This window comes from Mustela nivalis, assembly GCF_964662115.1.
Source record: "Mustela nivalis genome assembly, chromosome: 15".
Taxonomy (NCBI): Eukaryota; Metazoa; Chordata; class Mammalia; order Carnivora; family Mustelidae; genus Mustela; species Mustela nivalis.
Window position 1 is genome coordinate 54,275,899 of NC_139034.1, and position 13,675 is coordinate 54,289,573.

Consider the following 13,675-nt stretch of genomic DNA (forward strand, 5'->3'; position numbering starts at 1 on the left):
AAGAGCTCTGAAATTCAGAGAAATTTGTTGTCTGGTGTTATAAATCACAGAATTAAAAGTATCTGCATTAAGTTTAATACTTTTATTTCACAAGCATGGAAAAACAAAAAGTAAACTCACATTAGTAGGTATTTAGGGAGAATATTTTACAAAAGACTTTGAGATATGCCAAGAGAAATTATATCTTAATAAAAGTGAAGGAAGAGTTACGTTGTTAGAGAATTTTAAAATGAAAATACTCATGGCCCTATATGTATGTTAACATAATCAAAATATAGGAATCTCTAAAGAAAAGGGGCTTTTACTCTATACACATCCATGAGATACTAACAGGTTAAGATTTGTGATATAGGTGTATACAGCAAAATAATATTTACTATTAATTAATTTGTTGATATCAATCTAGAATTTAAAAGAAGACCATTCTTGAAGACTCAATCCTAATACAAGTAAAATTCGAATTTTTAAATATTGAGAAATGTACAAAAGGAAATATACTTCAAAAAATGATTTCCACAAACTTGAGAAAAGGGATGACATAGTCATTCAAAAAGGTGTTTTTGAGGAAAATAGTCCACAAGGTTGGAAGCTAAGAGTAAACCATTAATGAGAGGAAATCCCAATATGGCCAGCCTACAAACTACTTTATTGCCTGTCCTCAAATTCAGAGTACCAAAAAGAAACCTTTTATACAAGTATGTTAGCCATTGGAAATCTTGAGCACTGCCAACTAAACAGAATATGCCACAAAAGAAATGTTTCATTGCCTGAGGCAAATCCCCTGTATTTCCTGCTGCTTCTTAAATTATTTCTGCTTCTAAAATGGCAGGAGTCACCAATGAAAGAAAGTCCTCAAGAGTCACCAGTGAAAGAATGTTTTCATATTTTTTATGAAAACAAATAAAGGGAAAAGACTCAAATGAAAGGAAAATTAGGATATGTATTAAGAAAAAAATACAGCAAAAAAAAGAGAGAGGAAGAGAGAAGGGGAGAAAGGAAATGCTTTTGTATTTCATATTTATTTCACATACCTGACATTCTGTAAATATTTACCCATTGATTATGTCATTTCAGTACACTTAGTCCAAGACTGAAATTCAACGTTAATTAGTATTTCATAGTTCAACAATATACACTTAACTTTTCTATAATCAGAAAAAGCTGATACTATAAGCTTATCTGTATCATACATTTAATTTTTGGTAAATTAAAAATAAGATACATTCCATAATAATAAAAAAATGTGCCTATGGAACAATACAAAGGTGTAAAACATGCTCAAAAATGTGTTGAAAAAAGTAGCAATTTAAGAAACACCAAGGAACAAATTATACATGAGAAATACTGTAAATTAGCATCAATGGACAAATATGCGGGAAATAAACAGAAAGGTGCTGCATAGAGGAACAGTGGGTCTATTTATATAACCCAGATGTCAATTATTACTGCCCCTTCCATCAAATTATGACTGAAGGAAAAGATCAGCCATGATTTTAAGATCCAGAGAGCCCTAGGGAACTTGGAATCTGTTTATAAAAGTTTAGAAGACGTAAAATTGGTTTTGAAGCTTTGAGCTATACCACAGTTTTCCTCAGTATATATCTTTAACTAAGCCCTTATTTTAGTCAAAGTTTATAATACTAAAAGCATGTCTCCTTAAACTTGGGATGACTGATACGATATTATGTCTATTCCTTCTGATATACTAACTCGGTTTCACATTTACATTTTGAATGTACCTTAAACTCTTCCGAGATTCAAAAACCTATTGCTGTTTTTAAAAACAAGAAGTGAATTTACTCAGCAGTTAGTACTTCTGAATTAGAATGCCTTCAGCTAACGGGGGCTTAAATATTCTAATGGAGAGGAGTTAATAGCTTTTTAATATTAAGAAGATTTAAAAATACTTAAAAGTTACAGATGATTAAGATTTTAAACCACAGTAATTCTCAGCATACAAATTAATTTTGGTATCTATTTTTAAAATCAATGTTTTCTAAAGAATTATTATGCTTTCAATGATTTAAAGTGGTAAGCAACAAATTACATATAAGAAGTTTGAGCCTAAAATGACACAAACATATAATTAATTTCTCTACCAATGTCTCTAAATTAAGTCACTTGTTTTAATACAGAATGTGTAGTAAGAAAGTTGCAGGGCTAGTATGAGGCACATGATATATGTAGTCATGAAAGAAAACAATTTCTAATTTAGTAGACTCTATCAATCTAGAAAGCCATGAATATTTACTGTTGATTCAGTATGCTGAAAAATAGATAAAAGAGAGTGTATAGAAAAGAAAGAGCAACATATAACAAATTAGTATCAATACCACAATTTCTAGGATTACATAACTACATTGGAAATCACACATTCAATGGTAGTTTTATATTCCTAGGAAGAACATTAAAATAAACATTTATTTTCCCTTATAAAATATACATTAAAATATTGGGAAACCATTGGCATATAGCCAATGTCTTTATTCTGACAGCAAAATCATTTTAAAAACTTTGATAGAAGTACCACTATTAATATAGAAAGTTTTTGTGTATACTCATCATCAAAACATCCTGCTATTCCATGTAAATGTAACTTCTAAAAGTTCTATAATTCCACCTTGCACCTACTAATACTTAAAGAGTGTAATCTTTATAGTTGTTTTAACTTTCTCTCACCATCTCTTAGAATCTCCTAAAGATTCAGCCCAGATCAGTATGTATTCATAGATTGCTTGGTCTGTTTAAAGCAAATGGAATTACACAGATGACTCCAAGGAGTTTATGGTCTAGTATTGGGATTAGACCAATTGAGATATAATTTCCGAACAACAAGGGAAATATTGTAGTGATTTCTGGAGCAGGCCTATGGGAAAAACATTCAAACAATGTAATATGGTATTTCAAGGAAAGGCTCCATGATGGCAAAATTGTAATAATAATTTTAAAAATAGATAAATGGATAGACAGAACCCATGAAAAAAGTAATAGGAAAATAGCAGCATACCCAGCTTGAAGCATCAGTGAATGAATCAGGTAAATGAAGCTATTTACCTAAAATTCCAGTGCAACTCATTCCAATTATGCCATTGATCATGCCTTTGATGGTGTCCTCGCCACCATCTTTGGGCTTTTGCTTTTTTACTCCCAGCTCTTCTCCACAAGGTGCTGCAAAAGAATTAAACCCTAATATCCTGACATCCATTGTATGTCATGAATTAACTTCCCTCTTATACATTCCAAGTAAAACGATTTATGTAATATCCACGAGAAAACTGAGAAATGAGTCACTCGCATTTATTTTCTTCTAGGGCTTTATTATTTTTTTTTTAAGATTTTATTTATTTATTTGACACAGAGAGAGAGATCATAAGTAGGCAGAGAGACAGGCAGAGAGAGGGGGAAGCAGGCTCCCCACAGAGCAGAGAGCCCGATGTGGGGCTGGATCCCAGGCCCCTGAGATCATGACCTGAGCCAAAGGCAGAGGCTCCAACCCACTGAGCCACTCAGGCGCCCCTAGGGCTTTACTCTTATGCAGAACCTTGATGGAGAATGGCTGCTTTACCTAGACAATGAATTCTTTTATTTAAATATTATTACTTAAATTTAAAAAGTCTTATGAAGCTTTATATTTTCTCATGATGCTAATTTTTGTATTTCTACAAATAGGTTTTGATGAAATATAAAAGGTATATGTCAAAATATATGTAAGGGACAATATATATATTTTTATTCATTGTTGAAGAACAGCTTGTGAAAAAACTAGAATTAAGTATTTAGGTACCATCTGGCTCACTGATATATTGCATAGTGTCTACCTAGCTTAGTAATAACATTTGATATCAAATTTCAAAATAACAAATTAGGAAGTTGTCTTAATACTACTCTCACTTATACCTAGATTTTGACATATTAGCACCTAGAAAAGATTATCATTTTCTCATTCAACATTCCATAATGCAGATAATCTAATTTGTAGAAATATGGTATTCTTTCTCCCTAAGGGCTCAGCATGACTATTTTTATGTTGGATGGGAAAAGATCTTATATAAATTTTCTTACTTTTGGAGAGAAAAAATGCCCCACCTTAACTTGATCTTCCTCTAATCATTTCTTTCTGCTTCATTAATTATTAAATATCCAATTTTATTTATTTTTCCTTTTTGACAACTAATTGTGTTTTCTGTGCAATTTTGTTTTCCAAAGAAGTGATCCTTTTCATAACACTGATGATTTGGTATTCATGTTAAAAAAGACAATCAAAGTACCCATTCTATATTAATAAGATTTAAAAATATTAAATTAAGATGAAAAAGATTTGGAGGGCTCTTTTATTCACAATCTAAACCTTACTATTTGAAAAAATAAACTTACATCTACTAGCACAAATTTTTAACATACATATCAAAATGATATTTCAATTTCTTTATGAAAGAAAGTCCTTTATGAAATAGGGCATGAAAATACCAATATTTGCCTGTGAAAATGAATTGAGCTGATACAAATGTAATATAAAGAGAAAACTTTCAGCTTCCCGCCCTCTGGGCTTTGCTATTTGTTACGTATAATTTTGAAACAAGTAGTACATTGTTTGGTTAGATTCACTTCTATTTCCTGATTGGTCAGATGATGATATATATTTTAATCTAAAAATATTAATAATAATCCTTTGTATATTTTGAGCTCTATCAGGTATAGAAAAATGACATTTGGCCCTAACGGCATTGAGAAAGACTAACCGTAGTCTTTAGAAACTCAGTGATGACAATTAAAACAAACAATTGTCCACTTTTTCCATGTATTGGAAAGTAAATTATCACCTACCTGTGGTATAAGGAAAAGCAGATCTTTGTTCACATCCTCTTTGCTGAAAAGGCTTAAGTTTTACCTAATACTGTAGGTTTTTTCAATGTTTATATGCCATCTTTTGAGGTAGAAGTATACCTCATTCTGTAATTAAAATCTAGCCCACATGTTGAGCAGGAAAAAAAAAAAAGTCCACATAATCATACATTACCTTTTTCAATATGCATCCTTTTCGATTCATGTCCTATATCATGACCAGCCAAATCTCCCTCTTTGGGCCCAGGGAGTACGTTTGGTGATAAACCCATCAGCATCTGGTTCATGGACAACCCATTCTGATGGACAGCTGTGAAGCCCAAAACAAAAGAAAAAAGACAAAAACACCATAACACACAATGTTCAAACAAATGAATTAAACTCGGACTCAAAAATAAATAAAATATAACGGTCTAACTTAATGTTTTAATCTATCTCTAAGAACACTGAGAAGTGAGAACTATGAAAATGTTTAAAGCAGAAAAATATTGGAATTGAAAACATTCTATCTTGTTTTTATTTCAGAGTGAATATATATATATTTTTTATATATCTAGAATACTTTTGAATGGCCTTACCACTACAACCTCTAAAAGCTGTTAACTTTTAACTTTAAGGTGCTAATGTAACTGTTTCAATATTCATATCCTATTCTAGTCAATAAAACGTAAGGTTTCAGACACCAAAGTATTTCTGTAAAAATTGGGTTTGAACTCAGACTTGAAAATACAAGTGCCCAATTAATATCTATTGGATGGTTGAATGAATAAAAGCTATAATTGCTTTCTTGAACTATTAACAGTAACATGTCACTATTGAAATAATAAAGTAGATGACAAAACACCCTTACGATTTTCAAAATCCAGTCAATAAATTTCCTACTAAATTGCCCATGAAAATCTTAGTTTTGTGTATAAAACTGGATGAGAACCCATTCCATAAAAACCTACCTTCTCTAGAAAAAAGAGATTTTTTTGAAAATACTATAAGAATATATTAGGAATTAGCATTTGAAAATCACCATAGCAATAACTGTGTGAGGGAAGTTTCTTCAACAGATGATTCTAGAGGAGTAGAATGGAAGTCTGATGAAAAATATAATATTTATATAGTCTTAATATATCTCCTCACAAGACTTAATATTATAACTTATTATTTACAAAGGTTTAAAAAAAGAGTAACATTACAGTAAATAAGTCTGGTAGTCACCACCTTAACCAAGAGATAGTATGACAAGTATTGGAGGAATATCACGTCTCTTGGAACAATGTACTGAGAAAGACACATGATCATGTCTCTGTGATTCCTGCCAAAAATTCATAATTCAAGGAACGTTTAATCATGAGAAAACAAAAACATCCAATCTGAAGGAAATTCTACAAAATAAATGACCTATAGTCTTCAAAAAAAGATTGTCAAGATACTGAAAGATCAAAAACAAACAAACAAACAAACAAACAAAAGAACTGTTACAGATTAAAAGAGACTAAAGGAATATGACAAGTAATTTCAATATGTGATCCTGGATTGGCTTTTGGACCAGTAAGGAAAAATCTTTTGCTATTAAAAACATTAGAAGAAAAAAATAAAAAATTATATTAGTAGGAAAGTTGGTGTAATTTGAAAAAGATTTATAGTTTAAACAATATACTATAATAATTTTAATTTCCTGATTTTGATCATTGTTTTGTGATTGCATAAGAGAATTTCCTTGTTTCAAGAAGACAAACAATGATGTATTTGAGGTGAAGGAGCATAGTGTCCTTGTCATTATGTCTCCGGACATTAACGTGCCATTATGCCTTTATCAGGAGAGCTTTTTCAGAGACATTGTTGACTGGGTGCATCTGACTGATGAGTGTGAAAGGATTCTTTGTATTATTTTTTAAATGTCTGTGCCAGTCTAATTTAAAAAAAAATTAAAATATGCATATGCATGAACATGTATTTATGTGTGTGTGTGTGTGTGTGTGTGTGTGCATGAATTTGTGTGCAAGTGTATGTATTTCCACTTGGACAATTATGGTAGTTCAAATATGCAAAAATTTCTCCTCTGTTCTATCAAAAATAAAAAAGAACACAATGATTCATTTAAAACATGAATGTATGACAAAATTCTTTCAAATTTTTCCCTGTCTGCCCATCATTTCTATTTAAGTGTTGTGAAAAAATATTTTACTTTCTCTAGAAGAACAGTGTCTTTTCAATGATGACATCTTATAAAAGCATTAAAAATGAAACCAGTATGCATCATGAAATTTCTGGTTCTAGTGTCAGCATGGCACATAAGTATACAGAAAATATTTTATACGAAAGATGGTTTGAGGTAGTGGGAACCAAGATTTGCCAGCCCCAGAAAATGTCATTGGTTTAAGAATGGTTATAATCACTTTTATTAATACACAGCTATATTCATCTCTCACAAAATTAGGGAAATATGTTTTAGACAGGCCAAACATAGAATTATGTTGAACTATATAACTTTCAATAATCAACTATTTTTAAAAATAATTGTATACAATTATTCAACCTAGTATTTATTATCTACCTCAATAGCATTCATCCTAAGGATTCTTGCTTTATGCAAATAAGTAATAATAAATAAATAAATTTATGCTTAATGACTTATAAATATACTTTCTAGCAAATGTTTGTCCTATTATAGAAATATTCTCAACCACCAATTATGTGTCATTAGATGAAGTTTATATCACAAACACGATTTCCTAAAATAAAGTAAATCCTGGAAAGGATACAAAGATATTGATTTTGTCAACCAACACAATCACTGCTAATATGTTTGTTGTATTGGAAAAACAATATTAGATTCTCGACACAAAAGACAGATACAAAATAACCAGTTAATTGAATCGCATTTTCAAGTTTACTCTTCATTTTCTTGGTTAAATATCTGAAAATGTGATCACGAAATAAAAGAGCCCTTACAATTTAGAATTTAACAACAATAACATATGACAACAATATGCATTATTGACGTACTAATTCAAATTCTAAAACTCAAGCAATTTAAAATTCTTCAATCCACTGACCATCAGAATGACGAAGACATTATTTTTAAAGTCAATTACAATGAATTTCGGTTTTTTAATTCCTCTTTGTAGCTATGTTTGTCAATGCAACGGTGAATTTTGAAAATTGATAAATTTTAAAACCTGGCAAGGGGTGGGACTGAAGAATGAAGTTGAGTAATCCCCAAATCATATCCTTAGCCACTAGATAACTGTTGAGTTGGAGGTGTTTACTTCAGAAACTAATCTAGAAGCTTACTTTCTCTGTTTCATAGCTCAGACCTTTATGTGTGGCATCAAAGAGAGGGAGTTTATATCAGAACCTGTTAATGTAGCACCATACCTCATGATACTGCAAACTGGGAAACATAATTTTGAGAGATGGCTATTGCTACAGAGCTTCAGAACATGATACATCTGAGATCTATTTGGAATGAGGGCATTTTGATTAGAAAAGCCAGCTGCACCTAATAAAGTTTAAAATGGTGACAAGTAAAAGTATGAGACCTACGGATTCTGTCCGAAGAGCTCTCAGTCCGTGCGGGAGAGCTGGAGACGCTGCTGCTCCGATGGGATGATGGGTGGCTGCCAGGCCTCCGGCCCTCCTCCAGAGAGGGGGCAGGTGAAGGGCTGTCTGGGACACGCTCCTGTGGCACCACGGGAAGGAATTGGGGGAGAAAAGAGGTAAATACATGGGAACGTTACTTAATGAATGTTGATTTTTGTTCATGCAGTACTGTAGAAATGTAAAGGAAATGGATTCATCTTTCACTGGCATTTTAACCCTTTATCTTGAGCAAAGCCAAAGTAGGGAAAGACAAGTTAGGAAACAAGTTCTACAGGCAAGCAATAATGGCAAATGTGTATCCCCTCTCTGGATAAAAAGGGAGGTCAGCAAAGATGACCCTTTTAGAACCCATTAGAACAACAACAAAATAACAGAACAAAGCAGGTTTCAAGTCCAGACAACTATCAATTTAAAGAATTCTCTATGTTCTATCGCTGTAGCAAGTGTGTAAGGATCATTTAGCACACAAATTATCAATGTGACAGACCATAATAAAAACACTAGAGGAGTTATTAACAGCTTTTTCATCATGGCCCTGCTCTGGACACACGTGGATGGTCACATTTTAAGGCGTCATAGAAATCGATTATTATTTAACATTGGAATAATTTTTTTGATCCTAATAATTTTCAGACTACCTGTTTCTCTCAGCTCTAACCCAATCACATATATGTATTAGAGGAAATTCATGAAATATGTATTAGTTGTATCCTAGGGAAGGTTGGTATCCTGTTTCCTAATACTATTGTATTAACACTTAGGTCCTATCCCTGTCTTTCCTGCTAAGCCCTGAACCTTCCCCATTAGACTAATGTGCAAATATATCGTATAACTGTCTCCAATGAGCTATTATAAATGGAGTTACAGATTAAGAAATAAGATACTCCACTTATTAACATTTTCTTCTTTGAGCAACATGATATTTATGCCTTCAGATAGCAAGGCACATGGGCCTTGAAGAAATGTCTTTTCAATAATTAATAAATATTTGAAAGGTTAGAAGTAAACTACATGATATGGAATAAATCAATAGTTCTTTATTTGGGTGCAAAAATGCAAATTTTGAAAGAGCAGACTTTAAGAGATGTAAAAGAAAAAGTTCTAAAATGTAATGGACTTGTAGGAGGTCAATCGACCATTGAGAATGAGGGTCTGTAATACCTATTGTCGGTCTCAGGGGTTCTATTAGTCCTGTGATGGTTCCCAATCTTGCTCTGCATTAGAATCACCTGGGAAATTCGTAACATGCCTGTGCCTGGGCTTCCTTCCCAGAGATTCTGTCTTGCTGAGTATGAGGGGTTGAACCATGTCTCCAGAAAAAATGAAGTCCTGATCCCCAGTACCTGTGAATGTGAATTTCATTTGGAAAAAGGGTCTTGGCAGCTGAAATTAGTTACAATGAGGTCCTACTGGAGTAGAGTGGGCTTTTAATCCAACATGACTGGTGTCCTTACAAGAGACATTGTGAAGATAGGAGATTAGAATTGAAGAATGAAGAATGAAGATAGAGATTAGAATTACACAGCTGCCAGGCAAGAATGCCAAGGATGACCAGGCACCACCAGAAGTGATGGAGAGGTAAGAAAGGGTTCTACCTGAGAGCTCAGAGGGAGCATGACAGTGCCGACATCTTGATTTCAGACTTCCAGTCTCTACAAATGTGAGTGGACACATTTGGGTAGCTTCAAACCACTCAGTTTATAATACTTTGTTACAAAAGTCCCACGCACTAAATCAGAAGTGGAGCCCAGACTTCACTTTTTAAGACTCCAGGTGATTTTGATGTGCGTCCAAAATTGAGCACCACTTGTCTCACACCCATTTAATTTTTCAATCCTGAACACTGTTGATAAACATCTTCCACAGATATGTGGCGGCTTAATTTGGGAAAAGCATGACAAATAAAATGAAAATAAGCAGAAAAATGACCAAGCCTTCTGCAAAATCCATGAATCAGCCCATTTCCCATTATATATTCCATGGAATAAAAAAGGCCCATAAGAAAGTTCGTGACAAAAGATTTGCAAGATCAATCAATACTGTAACCAAAACAAAGGAAAAAAAAAACTAAATTCTTCCAAAAATTGCAATGCATATTAGAATCTTATTGTAAAGATAATTGTTTTGTATTTTAGGAGCTTTTGGACTGGTCTAAAATGTGTGGATTGGCTTCTGTAAAAGACAATTAAGTGAAGTGTGTAAACCTGGCGATTCATAGACCTGGACCTCTGGGGATAAAAATATATTATATGTTTATAAAAAATTTAAAAAATTAAAAAAAAAGACAATTAAAACCTCCCAAAGGAGAGATTTATTATCAATATTGTACCATATAACACTCGCCCTTTACCTTAATTGATCAGAGGTTAAGAATTAAGTGCTCTATTTTCTGCAAACAGCAACACAGACTGGTATGTAGGTAAATGTAAGCATCACACAATATATTGTCCTACCCAAGACGTGGGGTTACATTTGAAAGATTAAAAATAAGCAAGTGAGGGAGAGAGAGTCATGGGGGCAGAAAACAGGGAAAGAGGAAGACACACACCCTCCAGAACTAAAATTTACTGTTAGATTGTTCAGGGAAGTTTACGACATGACAAGCATTTGCTATACTAAGGGATACGAAAGAAAGATGGTATCCAACTGCACAATTTGGAGATTAAATATTTTGAAATTGATGTCTCAAATAACACACAAAAATGAACATATTATCAGTTATTTTTCCAAACTAAATAAATTAAAGGAGGTATACTTTAAAAAAAAAGACTTTATTTATTTATTTGAGAATAAAAGAATAAGAGAGAAAGAGAATGAGCAGAGCGTGGGACAGAGGAAGAAGCAGACTCCCCACTGAGCAAGGAGTCCACCAGGAGACTCCATCCCAGAACCCTGAGATCATGACCTGAGTTGAAGGCAGCCACTTAACCAACTGAGCCACCCAGGCTCCCCAAAGAAGATAAACTTCTAAATGATATGAGTTCTTTAGTCCACCTGGCTAACAAATGACCTAAGTTTCTAAGAAACAAACACATATGATTTAAAAGAATAGAGACTTCACATCTGGATGTTGATGTTACTTCCAATCTTTCCATCATAATTTTGAAAGCAGCTGATACTATAAATCCTTTTTCTTGACATTCACACCTACCCTAAATTATGAAGCAAAGCATGTATTTATTATGTGTTCATAATGAGTTGTCAAGATCTAGAACATTCCTATAACCCCAGAAAGACTTCTCCTGTCCCTTTCTAGTCAATTCCTCTCGATTCCTATAAGCAACCACTTTCTGACTTCTATCACCATAAACCAGACTTGCTGGTTCTAGAATTTCATAAAAATGAACCATATAGTACATATTTGTGTCTGACTTCTTCACAGCAACAAAACTTTTTTGAGATTCATCTAAGTTATTTCATGTGCCATTAATTTATTCTTTTCTACTGTTGAATATATTCACCTGCACAAATATCCCACAATTTGTTAATCCTCTCACTGCTCCCAAAATGCCAGTGAGGTCATGTACTTAACTACTTTAAACAACACTGTGCTTATTGCATCTTTCGAGTAGCAGCTCAGATATGTCTTGGAAGAGGTGTTCTTAATCCTTTATATATAATACTGTATAGAATTCAGCATACTGTAAGAATTTACTATATAGAATTCTTATATAGTCTGTGTATATCTATTAATAATTTATGTTAATGTTAATGGTCTAAATGACCAGAGAAAAACTCTAAGGAGTCTAATCTTGATTTCTAAAAATTCTAATAAAAAGGCAAATGAGTCTAAACTTGGATGGTAATCCCTAATACGTCTGGTTCTCAACACTTGGATTACACAAAACTACATGGTAAGTATTTGAAAAAGAAAACTCTATACTTTTAATTGACAAAAAAAGTTTTCTAGCTTAACCATTCTATTTTCTTGAAAAAGTCACTGATATCAGTGTTTATTCATTATTACATTTTATTATTTGTCATAATAGTTATGTAAGTGATCATATATGCAGTGGCACACATTTGGAGTAACAGAGACAAAGTGAGATCTTGAAATAAATCAATCCCTCTGAAGTTATTTTGCAAGTCTTGAGTTTCCTGTCATAACAGACTTCTTACTGGTGCTAATGGAAAGCATGAGAAAATGATTTTTTCCTGAGATATTTAACTCATAAAATACTTAAATATTTAATGTCTAAAATTCTAGCAACAATGATTATGCCATTAAAAACAATTAGTTGTTTTATGTTCCACAGAAGTATAAAAATTATTTCATTAGACAATATGTTTAACTGTCAAAGCTTTCCTTAATGATTCTTTTCATTCATGCATTATTTACTTATTCATTTATACATTCAAAATACTCTAAAACATCATATAATAAACCAGGTAAAAAAAATAAACTAGATTTAAATCTAATGAAAAATACATCTTAAAAGCATAATTTAAGGCTTAGAAAATGTAGGTGAAAGTGTATTTAATTTAGCTTTAGTTTATTTTTACTTTAATTATAACTGTCTAAGAACAAAGGATACAAAGACAATACTTAATACTTTCATTTAAAGAAAATATTTTAATTTATGCAAATTTTTATTATTTAAAAGCTAAGTATTCAATTGAAACTTTCTATAAATTGAGACACAACATATTCAGTCATTTCACTTAATGTATAATTTCAATCTTTGGAACATGATGTATTGTTCTTTGAAGAATTTCATTAAAGTAAAATCCACTGAGCAAGTAAGATTTGAATACATTGTTGCACAATAAATTAATTTATTTCAACAGCTTAATTCTTTTATCATATTTATATGCTTGCCTTTCCAGAGGATGCTATAAGATGGAGAATAATGGAGACAGTAAAGAATTGCTTAGGAGAGAATCTCATAATTATTACTGAAACAAAATAGATAATGAGTTTTATTCAGACATAATAAGAAAGAAGCAGTTCAATGTCTATAGGGAAACTATGTAAACTGGATTTATCATTTCATTTGTGTAATACCCTTTAACCTCCAAGATGGGCCTGAAGTAGGACAAAGAGGAAGAATATTTAATTTAATACTTCAACACACTGCTTTATAGTCCTGCATCATAACTCCACCAATCAATAAAACACAATCCTTTGCAATGTTCCATCTTTATAAAACCAGCCACAATAATAAATGAAAATTTAAGAGGAATACCCTCTCACAAAAAAAAAAAAAAAAAAAAAAAGGTCATACTAATAAACTAA

The 13,675-nt window shown here is 32.2% G+C and overlaps 1 protein-coding gene across 2 annotated transcripts in view; it reads right to left on the minus strand.

Moving 5' to 3' along the window:
- The window catches only part of DACH1 (dachshund family transcription factor 1), a 427,802-nt gene that overhangs the window by 107,475 nt on the left and 306,652 nt on the right, over positions 1–13,675 (minus strand). For both annotated transcript variants that reach the window (XM_082701392.1, XM_082701391.1), the window contains exons 5-6: positions 8,383–8,518; positions 5,018–5,152 (exon numbers count right to left, since the gene is read on the minus strand). In XM_082701392.1, the coding sequence (XP_082557518.1) occupies positions 5,018–5,152; positions 8,383–8,518 (271 nt within the window). The remainder of the gene's footprint in view (positions 1–5,017; positions 5,153–8,382; positions 8,519–13,675) is intronic.